At 57.2% G+C, this 15,095-nt stretch overlaps 1 protein-coding gene across 1 annotated transcript in view; it reads left to right on the top strand.

The window, feature by feature from the left end:
• PALD1 (phosphatase domain containing paladin 1) overlaps positions 1-15,095 on the top strand; it is a 51,206-nt gene that overhangs the window by 15,082 nt on the left and 21,029 nt on the right. Inside the window, exons 2-15 of the mRNA XM_080822712.1 lie at positions 2,146-2,359; positions 4,940-5,042; positions 6,237-6,416; positions 7,494-7,658; positions 8,520-8,680; positions 8,909-8,984; positions 9,713-9,864; positions 10,217-10,316; positions 10,505-10,609; positions 12,709-12,804; positions 13,252-13,380; positions 13,877-13,993; positions 14,088-14,243; positions 14,570-14,752. Coding sequence (XP_080678838.1) covers positions 2,175-2,359; positions 4,940-5,042; positions 6,237-6,416; positions 7,494-7,658; positions 8,520-8,680; positions 8,909-8,984; positions 9,713-9,864; positions 10,217-10,316; positions 10,505-10,609; positions 12,709-12,804; positions 13,252-13,380; positions 13,877-13,993; positions 14,088-14,243; positions 14,570-14,752 — 1,908 coding nt within the window. The 5' untranslated portion in view covers positions 2,146-2,174. The remainder of the gene's footprint in view (positions 1-2,145; positions 2,360-4,939; positions 5,043-6,236; positions 6,417-7,493; positions 7,659-8,519; positions 8,681-8,908; positions 8,985-9,712; positions 9,865-10,216; positions 10,317-10,504; positions 10,610-12,708; positions 12,805-13,251; positions 13,381-13,876; positions 13,994-14,087; positions 14,244-14,569; positions 14,753-15,095) is intronic.

Here is a 15,095-nt window from a genome sequence, read left to right as displayed (position 1 = left end):
CTGTGGGCACCTGCGGCCTCCTGCAGGCTCTTCCCATGTCCTGTCCCTCATGCCCTTGTCTGCGACAGCTACCCATGCTCCTATTCCTGGGGGAGACTCTTCCCAGCCATGCCTCCTCGGCCCAGGCTGCTGAGAAGGTCTGGAGAACTTCGGTGAGTGGCGTTGCCAAAGCAGGTGAAGTGGAAAGAACTTTCTGGCTCTCCTTTCGGCGGGCTGGGGCCCACTGCGGAGCCCCTCTTGCTCTCTGAGCAGCCTGTGCTTCTGTTTAGGAACAGAGAGGCTCATTCCGTCCACCTTTGGCAGAAACAGAGGGAGAGAGAGAGAGAGAGAAAGTGGGAGGGAGAAATCGGACGGGGTGTGGTGGGACTCTTACAAACACAAGGTGTGCGTGTTGACAGCCATGTCGCACGGCTGCTGGGAGTTTTCAAGGATGACAAGGCAGGGCCGGAGGGAGAGAGGGAGCCCTTTCCAGACCGGAGAGGGACAGGACAGGTGGTGGTCTGGGAAGGTTTGAGGAGGGGTGGATGAGTCTAGTCACTGTCTAGGCGGCTCTGGAGAGGGGGAAGCCTGAGTGCTCAGGGCCTGGGGACGCTCATCCTTTCCACTGACCCGCTGAGCCCCTGCCTCCGCCACCCACCTTCCCGAGGTGCTGTGCTGGTTTCCAGAGGCCGGGGTGGGGGGAAACGTGGCTGGCTCCAGCAGATTGTCTGCACCGTGTGGAGCAGCTCATCTGGGCTGAGGGGCTGACCCCGGCTGAGGGAGTCTGGAGTCTAGGGACTGCTCCCCGAGCCCTCCAGCAGCTCCTTGCCCATCTGTGGCTGTTTCCCCAGACATTCTCTGATTTGTTCTCAGTATGCTTTAACTTTATTAACTAGTGTTCAGAGGAGAAAAAGCAAAAGGAGACGATGCAAATGAACTCTCATCCCACTTGGCGATAACTTACATGAGCAGATTGACGATTATCTGCCAGGGCTTTCTGCTGATACATTTTCATGAAGTGAAACGGGATAGCAGCCTGTCCTTGCCTTACAACCCGCTCCTTCTATCCCTGCGTCCTCGATGCCTTTCTAAATCCATCAGTGTGATATTTTCAATGGCTGTTGAACCTTTCACCTTTGAGATGCCCCTACTTTATTCATCAGAGCTGCTGTTGTTGGCTGGAGGGGGTTCCCGGGGTTTGGCCATTGTAAGTGACACTTCCAGGAGCAACACATCCCGGAAGCCTGGTTTTTGTGGACATCCTTAAGTATTTCTCTGGGAAAGAACCCCCCTCCCCCAGGGAATCACTGCATCCAGCAGGGTGCCCAGCCTGCCTCGTGCGTGCATGGCGGAATCCTTGGCCGTGATGGTGATACAGACGATGGCGTCAAGTTCAGGGGCGTGGCACTTTCACCGAACCCTTGGGTGTCCCCAGCCTCATTTTGTGATATTCATGACTAAACTGTCCTCCTGCATCCTGTTTCCATCCACGTTCTCTCCCCCTCTTTTTTTAAAGATTTATTTATTTTAGAGAGCGCACATGAGTGAGCCAGCAAAGCACGAGCAGGGGCAGAGGCAGAGGCAGAGGAGAGAGAATCTCAAGCAGACTCCTTGTTGAGCACATAGCCCGACACTGGGTTCGATATCATGACCCTGAGATCATGACCTGAGCCAAAATCGAGGTGGATTCTTACCGGACTGAGCGCCCCCCGCCCATCCGCATTCTTCAGAGCCAAACCTGACTTCCCTTTGCACCTGCCCCAGGTCTTCCCACTTCTCCCCACTCTGGGAGCCTGGCCTCCAGGTGGCCTGACCCAGTCATTTAGAGCCCTAGGTCCTGACCTGGTGTGGAGGGTTAATTAACCCCTTCCTGACAGTCATCTTTTCGCTAGAGGAGTATAACCGTAAGGGGTCAGGGGCTGTGTCTTCATGTCCTTTATGTCCGTTACCCTGCCAGACCGGCAGCCAAGGGACAGGCACACAGTAGGCACTCAGTGAACAGGTGGGAGACAGCACACCTACCTTCTGTTTCCAGCTACAGGCTGAGCTGGCCCTTTCTGGGCCTCAGACTTGGCATCTGGGCAGTGGGGGTGGAGGTGAGCTAGGTCCCGGCCTGCCGTGAATTTTCTCACCCCTTCTGCCACCACATGCCTTCTCGTCCTGCAGGTCTGGGCTCCTGAGGCTGCCAGCGGATTATGGGCACCACGGCCAGCACAGCCCAGCAGACGGTTTCGGCGGGCGCCCCCTTTGAGGGTCTCCAGGGTGGCAGCACAATGGATGGTCAGCACTCGCTCAGTGTCCACTCCTTCCAGACCACGGGCGTGCACAACAGTAAGGCCAAGTCCATCATCCCCAACAAAGTGGCCCCCGTCGTGATCACGTGAGTGGCAGCGGGGTGGGTGTGTGTGTGACTGTGTCCCTGGAAGACATGGTTGGGGCAGCTGCCCAGAGGAGTAGTGGCATAGAGCACTTAGTCTACAAACCGCTTTCACAGATGAAGATACTGAGGCCCAGAGAGGTTAAGCAGTTTGTCTGGAGTAACACAGCAATCAAGTGGCTGAATGGGTCTCTGTTGTGGGTCTCTTAGCTCATGGCCACAGGGCCAGGAAGGATGGAGAAGGAGGAGTGGCTGGCGGGGGGACACCTTTTTGAAAATAATTTTTGGCTGAATATTTTCAAAGGGAGCTTACAGACAGAGATGAATAAAATTCAGATTTTTATTTTTCACACCTAGTAATTATGGTTCGAAATTGGGGTTAATACCAGGTTGTGAAAGAGCTGTGGGCTCAAAAAGCTGGAAGCTCTTGGTCACTTCTCTTAATTAGGTCCTTGAGGGGTTTTCCTGGAGGAGGCCGAGAGTGGGTTCTGGTACCATATTTTGAGACACGTGGATACACCACCTGCGTCCAGAGGAAGAGGATCCAGAAGGGGGCTCTGCGACCCTGTCTGCCCTGTGGCATCAGTGAAGGAGTGGGTGCTGGGAGCCAGAGGCCAGGAGGACAAGAGAGGCATGGGCTCTGTCGCCTGGTGAATTGGGAAGCCTCGGCTTCTGTCGAATCTGCCTCTGGGCCCCTCCAGCACGTGAGATGTAGGATGTAGTGAGCTAAGAACAAACTATGTTCCACACATAGAAGTTTGGCAGAGACCTAGCAGGTGGGACTTTCTGTGTAAGGAGACCTAAGGGGTGGGAATAGTAAATTGGCCTGCTGGCTTTGGGGCCTTACAGGAAAATTAGGATCCCAATCCACTACTGTGCTTGTGATAAGGGGAAGAGAAGAGACGTTACAGACAAGATACTTGACATGTAGTCTCTCTGCTGGAGATGACACATGGAGGTTTGGCCCTTGAGGGCAGTTTTGGAGACACATGTCCTGGGCCTTGCTCTGTGACCTCAGGCAAATCCTTTTCCCTCTCTGGGTCTTGTTTTTCTTATCTATTCACATGGGGATGATGAGCAAAATACTTAACGAAGTGGTGTGGCTCAGAACAGTCTTGGGCCTGCCAGAGTGGGACTGTGTGTGCCTCCTGGATCCAGCATGAGCCCAGCACCCCTGGGGTTGTAGCGTGTTTGGGGGGAAGGGACCTTAAAGATCACCCAACATAGGGCCTGGCAAACTGTATCCTGTGGGCCAAATGCCACCTAGCGTCTGTTTTTGTAAATAAAGTTTTATTGGAACACCGCCACTCCTATTCATTTACATACTGTCCGTGGACGCTTAACACTCGAATAGCAGAGTTGTAGTTGCAACAGAAACTATGGCTCGCAAGTCAAAGTTATTTACTGTCCAGTTATTGAAATAGAAGGTTTGCTGACTCCTGATCTAATGTGTTTTAGATCAGGTGTGAAAACTGGATCTAAATACAAAAACCAAGCTTCGGGGGGTAGAGGGATTTGTCCACCACGTGGTGAGATGGAGGCCGAGCTGGGAGCGGGACCCTAAGTCTCTCGACTCCTCGCTTAGTGCTCCCCTGCCCCACTCGTTCCCTTGTCCTGACTTTCCTGGATGCAGTTCTTTAGTAAAGAGGAGCAGTGTCTTATTCATTGTTACAACCAGCACGGAAGCTTCTTGTGTCTTGAGCAGACAGATCCATTCCAGTTTAGTATCTGCAGAAATCTGGTTTTATACCCGTGGGTTTTGCTTGAAATGGTCCCGTGTAGAGGTAGCTCTGTGACTGGTAAAAATGATTATATTAATAAACACTTACTGTGCCCAAGGCTCTTGGCTGAGCACTTCCATTCAGCAGTGACTGAGTTCTCACAGCGGCCCCAGAAGGTGAGAGTTACTAGAAAGGGAGCCACAGAGAGAGTGAGTAACTCCAAAGCCACAACGTTGCTGAGTGATGGAGCTGGGTTCATGCCCGGGTCATGCAACCCCAAAGCCTGATCCTGAGCCCCCTCACTGTGCCGTGGGTTTGTTCTCAGAGACAGTCTGATGGAAGGGTCCCCGGGGACCCAAGCAACCCTTGAATGGGAGGCCTTAAACAAGACCAAAGCTTCTCTCTGCACGAGAGTCCAGGAGGCACGCCAGGCTGGAAATGGCCGCTCTGGGATCAGCCAGGCCCCTCCTCTCTTGTTTCCACACCATCATCAGCACCTACTTCTTGCCATCACCTCTGAAGAGAAAGTAGAAGGCAGCCACTTTCCCTTTGAGGGAATGGCCCAGAAGTTGTACGCATTACCACTTCTCCCCATATCCCATTGGTCGAAACTTAATCACATGACCATCCTCTAGTTCCTCCGGAGGCTGGGAAATGTAGTTCTCGACTGAACGGCCCAGTCAGAATTCCAGGGTTCTGTTGCTGAGGAAGAAGTGGAGGGTGGATACTGGGGACGGCAGGCTGTCTCTGGCACAGGTGGCTAGCTGCGTGGGTGGGCTGGCCCTGTTGTGGGGTCTGGTGAGGGTGGAGGCTACCTTGATCGTGAAGGTTTCCTGACTCGGGCTTCATTCTGCCCTGACAGGTACAACTGCAAGGAGGAGTTCCAGATCCATGACGAACTGCTCAAGGCCCATTACACACTGGGCCGGCTCTCAGACGCCACCCCTGAGCACTACCTGGTGCAGGTGAGGGCAGCCCGGCCCCTCCGTCCCCCTTGAGCCTCCCTCAGCCCCCTCTGGCCCTCCTTCCTTACTGGGTCCCTCCTCCTTCTTTCCCCACTGACCCCTTCTCTGCTTCATATCCTCACCCCATCCTCTGGGGTCCTCACCCACTTCCTCTCACCCCCTGGTCTCCTTGGTCCGCAGCCCCTGCCCTGTGGAGACCCCTGCGCATCTCTTCTGGCAGGTCCCTTCCTGGCCCCAGCCTGCGCACACCCTACCTTCAGAGCAGGAGGGAGAACAGAGGCAGGGGGGATCCCGAGCTGGGGGATCTCCATTCCATTCTCCACATTCCAGAACTTCTCTGGCTTAGCTGTCTCTCCCCTGTCCCATATCCTCTAGAAAGCCAAGTCCACATGCCCAGGTGACTTTCATTTTTTTTGTTCCCTGCTGTAGCCCCCGGCCCTAGAACAGTGCTCAGGCACCGTGTAGGTGCTCAGTAAATAGTGAATGGATAATCATGCTGATTAAACTGCATTTGTTGAAAGAGTAGCTGGGATTTTCCATTTCTAATCTGTCAGGCAATGCGTGGGTCCTGTTGGAGGGGCACGGCCAGATGATGTCTGAGCTCCGTCGTGCCCAGGAATGAACTCGCCCGGCGCCTCTTGCTCTCACCCTTCTTTGTCCTCATTGCATCCATTCAGTCCCAGCTGCGGGGGAGAGAGCCCCGTCCGTCCTTAGAGCTTCAGGACCTCAGGAAGGGGCTAGTGCACTTTTCCTCTAGCTGACTCCTGGGGCCCCAGCTGTGACTCCCTGCTTGAGCCCCTGCTCCAAGCCCTTCCTCAGGCCAAGGGAGACATTTGGCTTTTTCCTGGAGAGCTTCGGTCCCCACCCTAAAGCCAAATCCTGCCCCTGGAGTGCCTCTCCCTGCTCTCTTTCCTTAAGGCCTGGCTCCAATGCCGCCACCTCCATGAAGCTTTCTATGATTCCCCATCAGGAGGAGTTGTTTTTCCCTTTCCCATGCTAAAAGACACCCTCCTTGGGATCACAGATGGCCACATATTTTGTTTGTTTTTTTCCAAAAGCCTGCAGACAACTTGAAGACCCTGTCCCCTGCCCCTTCTCTCTGCTCCCCATCCTCTGGGGCCTGGGACAGAGCTCCACCAATAGAAGATGTCCCTGAGCGATCTGAGTAACCCCCTGTGGCTCTTCCCCTGCCAGGGACGCTACTTCCTGGTGCGGGATATTGCTGAGAAGATGGATGTCCTGGGCACTGCACGGAGCTACGGGGCCCCCAACTTCCGGCAAGTGCGGGGTGGGCTCACCGTGTTTGGCATGGGACAGCCCAGCCTCTCTGGATTCAGGCGAGTCCTCCAGAAACTCCAGAAGGATGGACACAAGGTAATTGGGGCTGCTTCTGGACAGAGTCTAGTCCCCAACAACTGGCAAAGGGGCTCCTGGGAGGGGCCTGGACTCATGATGGGGAGGGTGGCTAGGGACCCAGACCAGGCTCTGCCAGGCCTTGAATGCCATGGTGATCACTGTGGTCAGCATGGTTGGGAAATTCTGGGCCAATATTTATTGCCTTGTCGTGTGTGGACCTGGGGGCCCTGAGGTCGGAATGCCCACTTTGAGAACCTTGGAGAATGAGAAGGGTGACAGAGTTGTAAGAGGGTCCAGGTCATAATAAGAGACGCAGAGCTTGGTGACCACAGTGGACACAGGTCCTTCTATGAAGGCAGGGCAGTTACTCCCATTTCATAGAGGAGGAAACTGAGGCCCAGAGAGGATGAGTGCCGCAGCTTAGGAATGGTGTCCCGAGACCCAAACCAGCCATCTGGATTCTCAATGACTCCTCTTTCCTGCCTGATGCTGAGGTGGGGTTTTGGGCGCCAGAAGGTCCCCTGTGATTTCAGGCTCCGTGTGGGCAGCCCGTGTCTGGTGTGACCCGGGGTTTAGCCAGAGAGTCCCCGAGTGAACCAGAGTGGGGTGGGCTATTAGCCTCTGGGCAGATCCTGTCCTGTTCCCCAGGGAAGGGTCTGCCCACATCTCTCCTCTGTGCAAGGTGCTCAGTGAATGAATGATTGAATGGTGGTGGAGGGCATTCATTTCTCCCCCCAGGTTTCATCAAGCGCTTGATTTATCTGCCATTTTGTGCTCCGAAGAGTGGGGAAGTAAAAATGATCAGGATATGGTTCTCTCTGTAAAGAACCTGTAGTCCACGAAGGGAGATGTATTCACTGGTCATGGGAGGATGAAGCAGGAATTCACACCAGGAGCTTCAGGCAAAGGGCTCTGGGCCTTGAGAAGAGGGACAGTCAGGAGCAGGCGACAATGGGACTGAGCAGGCACAGGGTGGGGGTGACAGGCGCTCAAAGAGGAGGGACCAGTCTGAGCAAAGGCACAGAGGTGAGGCAGAAGGCCAGGCCCCGGTACTGGGTAGCAGTGACACTCTCTTCCTCCTTTGGCCCCTGGCAGGAGTGCGTGGTCTTCTGTGTGCGGGAGGAGCCCGTGCTGTTTCTGCGTGCCGATGACGACTTCGTGCCCTACACACCTCGAGATAAGCAGAATCTTCGTGAGAACCTCCAGGGCCTGGGACCTGGGATCCAGGCAGAGAGCTTAGAGCTGGCCATCCGGAAAGAGGTGAGGGTCCCTGGTGTGGGTGGAGGGCCCTCTTCCTGGCAGGCCGCGGGCATCTGTGTGGGGACCCTGCCTCCCAGCCCCAGTTTGCTCTCACTGGCCTGTGCTCACCCACTCTTCGGCCCTGCTCAGGTGAGTCGCTGGCTGCAGGGCCCACTCACAGGCAGCCGGATGAGGGACATTTCCTATTGTCGGCTCCCTTTGCTTCTGCCCCTTTCCCACCCTGCGCACCTCCTCCAGGCTCAGCACCCGTATTTAGCAGGGGCCTGGTGGCATGGAAGGAGCATTAGACTAGGAGCCCCAACATGGAGGGTCAGCCCTTCGGGAGCTGTGAGGCCCAGGTGAGTCACTTCTCTCGGCGGGCCTCTGGCTGTCTCTGAGGTGCCCCTGTTCTCCTGCACAACCTGGAGGCCTGTCAAGGGTTCTGACGCTGTTGGCCCACTGCGGAGGCGTGTGCTTGGAGTCAGCGGCTACAGTGCCCCCAGAGGCTCCCACGGGCACGAACCCGTGGTCTCCCATCTCCCTCTGGGGGCCTCATCTCCTCTGGCACCCACCTGACTGAGCTTCCCCTGTCCTTGATTCTGATGGCTTAGCTGGTTCCTGCTGCCTACAGGGCAGGGCAGGGCACTTCCTCCCTGGCCCCAGCATGCGCCATGTCATCTTGTGCAGAAGTGACCACTCTCGGGCCACTGGCCACCACCGTCCCATCAGGCCTCCCAGGGCACAGAGCACCTGGTTGCCCCTGGAGGAAGGGCAACCTGTCCGTGGCCTCTGTGCGGTCTCCTCACTCTAGAGCTCAGCCAGGAAGGCCGGGAGGGGCCTGCAGGTCCGTCATGGCCCTCTGGCCCCCACTCTGCCACGCAGATCCATGACTTCGCCCAGCTAAGTGAGAACACATACCACGTCTACCACAACATCGAGGACCTGCTGGGGGAGCCCCACGCTGTGACCATCCGGGGTGAGGATGACGTGCACGTGACCGAGGAGGTGTACAAGCGGCCCCTCTTCCTGCAGCCTGCCTACAGGTACCGAGTGCCAGGCCTCCCCGATGTCAGCAGAGGGTTCGGGCCACACGGATGCCTGCGTGCCGGGCAGTGGAGCTCCCTGGCCCTGCTCCCCATCTGTGGCCTCACTTTCACTGTCTGCAGGCTGGGCCGAGCTCCCCACAGCCATCTCTCCCATAGGAATGCAGGGGTCGGGGGATGCCCGGGCTGTGTGGCCTACCTGACGGGTCTCTCCCCTTCACCTGGCAGGTACCACCGCCTGCCCTTGCCAGAGCAAGGGGCCCCCCTGGAAGCCCAGTTTGATGCGTTCGTGAATGTTCTCCGGGTAAGTCAGGGCAGGAGGGGGCAGGGGGTGGTGGGAGCACAGAGTAGGGACAGGAGCCTGGAGAGCGGGTCTGGGTCTAGGCCCTGTCTCCATTGTGATGCTCAGGGCGAGTGTGGCCTCTGGCTTTCCTCAGAGGAAGGCTTCCTTTTGTGTTGTTTAGGAGGTGGAATGTGTGTGTGTGTGTGTGTGTATGTGTGTGTGTGTGTGTGGCTGTGTATATTTGTGCATTCTCTAATGACAGAGCCCGGCACTGGATGCTGGGCAGACTCAGTTGCTAACTGGACTGTGTGATCTTGGACAAATCACCTGACCTCTCTGGACATCAAGTTATTGGGGCTTAGAGATTCTCATCTGTAGCCTCTTGAGCTGGTGTTTCCTGAGTACTGGTGTTGTTTCTTTCCCAGCCCCTGCGGGAGGCCACCTTATTTAATTTGCGTCTCATGGGGATGTCAAATATAGGCCTGTCCCCTCTGAGCAGTCTCACTCCTAGGCCCAGCTGCCTGAGCTCCCCCAAGGCCGGGGCAGGAGGCAGGGCCGTGCTCCTCGGGGCAAGTGGAACAGATTAGGCTTAGAAGTTTGCCAGAAGCGGCTGAACCCCCTGTCTAGGCACCCCTTGACAAAGACTGTGGGGCACAGGTGGGCCGATGTCATGACCCCCTCTCCCCGGACTTGGTCCCGGCGGAGGGTTTCCAGGTCATGCTGTTGCTGACGGTCATGGTCTTTCCCAGGAAACCCCCAGCCTGCTACCGCTCCGTGATGCCCACGGGCCTCCCCCTGCTCTCCTCTTCAGCTGCCAGACAGGCGTGGGCAGGACCAACCTGGGAATGACCCTGGGGTCCCTCGTCCTGTTTCACCACAGTGGGGCTGCCTCGAGGCCAGAGTGAGTGTCCCAGGGCGCCGCAGGGATGAGGAGAGGAGGGCTCAGGGCTGCCAGAGTGCTGGGGCCACATCAGAAGCCCAGGGCCAAAGCTGGAGGTGGGGAATGTGGGGATCATTTCCTGGGTTGCCACCGACTTGCTGAGTAATGTGGAAAAAGTCGTTTGACCTTTCTGGGCCTCAGTTTCCCCACTGGGGAAAATACCCCTTGCTTCCCGCAGCCTGAATGGGAAGGAAGACTTGGAACCTGTAGTCCAGGGCCCCTCAGCGGCCATGTGAATGGAAGTGTCAAGAGAGGGAGCGGGGGTAGACGCCTTTGGGGGTACCGCCTCTGCTACTGACCCCTTCCTCGTCAGGGCTGTCCCCCTGCAGGCCAAGCCGCTGCCCCTGGGGCAGCTCCAGCTGATCCAGAGCTTTCTCCATGTGGTGCCTCAGGGGAGGAAGATGGTGGACGAGGTGAGCTGGGGGCTGGGGGCCGGGGCCGTGGAGGGGTGGGCCCTTCTCCGCTGGTGGGGTCTCTTCCTCCCCTGCACTGCCCCCTTCTTGGCAAGCCATTTTTTCCCTTTCTCTCCCCTTCCATTTCCACTTTCTCCGGCCCTGCTGCCCACCTACCACCCCTTCCCTGCCCCCGTCGCGGGCCCCAGGTGGACAGAGCCATTGCCGCCTGTGCCGAGCTGCATGACCTGAAGGAGGTGGTCTTGGGACACCAGAGGAAGCTGGAAGGCACCCGGCCCGAGAGCCCAGCCCAGGTGAGGCCTGGAGAGGGCCTGCTTTTGCCCGAGTCCCGTGACCTCATTTTGTGAAACCTGTGAACTGGCTTCTTTGCGACTGACTTTTCCTGGTGGCTGCTTCTCCCAGAGGAGAGAGGTGTTCAGAGGAAGGGCAGATGGGGTTGCCGGGCCAGCAGGAGGGACGGACAAGGAAGAGGGGAAGTTTACTTTCCCTGGCCAGGTCCCCTCGCTGCAGAATAAACAGGACGGAGGAAGGGGCTGCTGGCAGGGGGTGCCGGGGGCCTCTGGAGCCAGAGACTTCCCAGACTGCTCCTGGTTCCCCCCCGCCAGTCAGTCCCTTGCTGTTTCCTTGGGTAGGCTGGGGTTTGGTCCAGCCTGCTGCTTCTGGAAGAGTGATCGGCTCTGGGCTATCTCAGGAGCTCTGTCCCTCCCTCTGGGGAGAGGCCGTTGTCTTGACAGTGTTTGCGCACAGCACGTGGAAGGAATCTAAGGCCCGCGGAGACTTTTTCTTCTTTGACACTTTAAAAAAATATCTTTCGAAAGCAGTACTAGGGTATGGAAAATCGAGAAATTGAAGCAGGCAGAAAGTCACCCATCATACCAGCACAGCTGCTGGGAGCATTTCAGCCACTTTCCTCCCATGTGCTTTGTTTGTGACATTCTTGGTTTGGGTGCCCCCCGGACGCATTTATGCCTGCTTGTAGCCCTTCTCCTCAGCCCCCCATGCCATCCCTCCTTTCGTCATTGCGGTTCTTGCTAGCTGTGTGACTTCAGCCATCCTTGGCCTGGTAGCTTAAGAGCATGGCCTCTGGCCTGACCATGTGGGGTCTGGTCCTGGCTCTGCCATCTACAGGTGTGTGGATGTGGGCCTGTGCCTCAGTTTCCCCGCTTGTAAAAAGGCAGCCACGAATGATAACCACCCTATAGAGTTGTTGCCAGGATCAGCTGAGAAAAGAGCCATGATGCCCTTAGAAGGGAGCCTGTCACAGAGCACGTGTCCCTGGGATGTCACTGTCATGGTTTACTAACCACGCCCCTCTGGTTGGACTGTTGAGTCGTTTCCAGTTCCTCACCAGTGTATTCTTTTGCAACAAGATAACTTCACGAAAATGAAGCTGTTGTGTATTTAGGATTTTTTTCCCCTTAGTCTAGATTAGAGGTTAGCAAATGGTGACCTGTGGGCCAAATCCAACCCGCTACCTCATTTTCGTGAATAAGTTTTATTGGAACATGGACTTGCCCATTCAGTTCCACACTGTCCGTGGCTCTCTCACGCTGCCAAGATGAGCAGGTAAAGCAGAGACCCTAGAATATTTACTGCCTTTCATCGAAGTAGACGTTTGCCGACCTCTGGCCTAGATTCCTAAAGATGGGGTTCAGTGTAATCAAAGGGCATGACCTTTCTTGCGGGCCTCTCTCAATCTCACTTGCCCTCCAGAAGGTGGTACTGACCCAGCCAGTAAACCCTGAGATCCAAAGGTGGAGAGAGGGACCTTGGGATTCTCTCTGACAGCTCGTTACTCCCGGTCCAGGCTGGGCTGTGGTTATGACCTTTGGGGATCCAACTCTCCTTGCCATCAGTGGCACGACTGAGCAAGTCAGCTCATTTCTCAGAACCTCTGTAAAGTAAGGGAAGAAATCGTGGCCCCCTTGGAGCACTGTTATGAGGGTCTTTTTGTTTTCTTGTGGAGTGGGTCACAGTTCTTAAGGGAGGGCCTCTGGCTTAGAGAAGGGTGTTTCTATCCTTGCTTCCTCAACATGATTGGGCACGGCCCTGCATGTGCATGGCTTGGTGCAAAGATGGTGTGTGTGTGTGTGGGGGGGGTCGCAGCCTGTCTCTGGGCACAGAACTGGTGGGCGAGGTGGTCCCTGTGTTGACAGCTGGAATAGTCACCAAGAGCTTCCCCTGGGCCACAGACTAATTGCAGCAAACTGGAGAGTATTAGATACTTGGAAGAATTTCCAGCCCAGCAGAACTGTGTTATAAAGGGAAGGGTAGATTGTGTCCTGGGGATTTCTGAGGCTTAACTCCTGCCCTTCGAGGGATGGGGACAGGGGGGCCCCCCCGGAGCCCTGTTTTTACCACCTGGCCCCCCTTCCGGGTCACCTTCTCTCAGGAAAGTTGCAACCAGCACGGTGTCCGGCAGAGGGCGCTGCAGAGCCTGGAGCGATACTTCTACCTGATCCTGTTTAACTACTATCTCCATGAGCAGGTGGGCAGGGGGATCAGTGGACCCACAACAACTTCTCCTGGGGTCCCTCCAGCCCTGTCTCCCACTGAGACTGGCATGGGGTTGTTGAGGACCCCTGTGGAGCTGGGGAAGAGAATGGGGACGTATTTATTGGTCCCAGAGGAAGGTGGGTGTGGGAGGCCTGGAGAGACCCCAATAGAGTGGTCGTCCCAGAGCAGATCAGGCAAAGGGAGGGCCCACCTCTCTCTGCCCCGGGCCCCAGTCTCTGTACCCTTAGCTGGGGCATCAGGGCCTGGAAGGATCTTGCTTTGGACCTTCTGGTCCTCTTGCCTCACCCCCTCCTCCCTGCTCTGGACCACGATGGATGTCTCTTGGGGCTCCGCCCCCTCCCCCTGACAGGGTCAGCTGGGAGAGTTTGGGATGGCCTTGTGCCCCTGAACTCCCATCTCTCTCTGCCTCGGGCTGCAGTACCCGCTGGCCTTTGCCCTCAGTTTCAGCCGCTGGCTGTGTGCCCACCCCGAGCTGTACCGCCTGCCTGTGACCCTGAGCTCAGCAGGGCCTGTGGCCCCTGGCGACCTTATCACTAAGGGCTCTCTGGTGAGTGTGGCTGGCTGGGTGGGGCAGTGGGAATGGGTGTGGGCTGTCCCCGGGGCTGGTGGGCCCTTGATTCCTGATGGCTTGGATTAAACATCACCCTCCTTCCCAGGAGACAAAGGGGCGATGGCCTTTGGGGCGGCAGACTTCCTGTGAGTGATGTAGGGTTGATCTCAGGCCCCAAGAAGCTTTTGCAGCTTTGGCCACTGCTGTTGTTCCCTCTCGTCGTTCTCGAACCCATGTGCTGCAGGCGAGGAGGCAGGAGGCCTGGATTGGATGTCTTTGCCACCAGCCTCTCATTGTAGAGCCTCACGGTCCTCCTCTGGAGGGTGGGCACTATCGCCTTTCTCCTTGCTGGGGCGGTGATGAAGCGCCCGGTGCGCAAACATGCTTCGTGGACTGTAAAGTGCTGGTCCCTGCCCTCCCATGCCCAGGCTTGGGCCAGGCTCTGAATCTCAGTCAGCTGCTGGGGGTCCTAGGCTTGCTGCTCTCCCCACAGGAGGCGGACGACCTCATCTCCCCAGACGCGCTCAGCACCGTCAGAGAGATGGACGTGGCCAACTTCCGCCGGGTACCCCGCATGCCCATCTATGGCACGGCGCAGCCCAGCGCCAAGGTGACCACCCCAGGGGCCCCAGGTCCACTCGTGGGGTCAGGGGGGGTAATGGTTGAGCCCTTTCACTGATGGCCCACTGATGGTCTCCCCCCAGGCTCTGGGGAGCATCCTGGCCTACCTAACCGATGCCAAGAGGAAGCTCCGGCATGTCGTGTGGGTCAACCTGAGGGAGGAGGCCGTGCTGGAGTGTGACGGGCACACCCATAGCCTGCGGTGGCCTGGGCCCCCCATGGCCTCCGACCAGCTTGAGGTGAGGCCCTCCTGCCCTCTGCACACCCCCACCTTGGAGGCCTTCTGGGAAATTGGCCCTGGAGAATCTTCAGAAGGTCCCAGGCTCCTCTTGTACATGGAGAAACTGAGGCCCCAGGAGGAGCAGACTCAGGGAGTGGCTGATTCGGGGCTTCCACTTTGGTCATTTCCCTGGCTCTGGGTCTGGCTCTGACCCCTGAGGATCAGGAAGGGGCAGGGGTCCACCTGAAAGCCAGAACCTGTCCTGGTCATGGCAGGCTCTGGCCTTCTGGGGCTGGCCTGGAGGCTGCCTCAGTGGCCTGAGCCCTCTGTCCCACCTTCCTCTAGAACCTGGAGTCCCAGCTGAAGGCCCACCTGAGTACGCCTCTCCCAGGCCTGGGGGGTCCAGCGACCCACAGGTTCCAGACATGCCGCACCTCGCAGGAGGTCTTCGCCCAGCACCGAGGGGCCTACCCCGGCCTCACTTACCACCGCATCCCCCTGCCGGACTTCTGTGCCCCCTGCGAGCAGGTGAGGAGCTGTGCGGGCTGGGTCCCTGGGGAGCCAGAGCAGGCCCTCTCCCACCCCTGCTCTGACCTGGGCCATGGCTGTGAGCACAGATCCCCCAAGGGACTGGGAGCTAGGGGTTCCACGAGCCCTCTGATAGGACCCAGTGGTTTACTCACTCCTTTCCAAACTTTGTGTCCGGGGGCATGTACGCATCTCTGTGTTTATTCAGTGTCTCAGATGTGTGAGAGGAAGCATATCCACGGTGTCTGTAGTAAATGTGCATCTGTGGGGGAAGCGTGTTTGAAGTGTGTGTGGGTGTCCTGTGGAGTGTGTATATGTATGTGGTTGGTGGGTTGGTCTGGAA

Source organism: Martes martes (genome assembly GCF_963455335.1).
Source record: "Martes martes genome assembly, chromosome: 14".
NCBI classification, from domain to species: Eukaryota; Metazoa; Chordata; class Mammalia; order Carnivora; family Mustelidae; genus Martes; species Martes martes.
The sequence above is the reverse complement of the archived record's forward strand: the minus strand, read 5'-3'. Positions and strand labels throughout refer to the sequence as shown.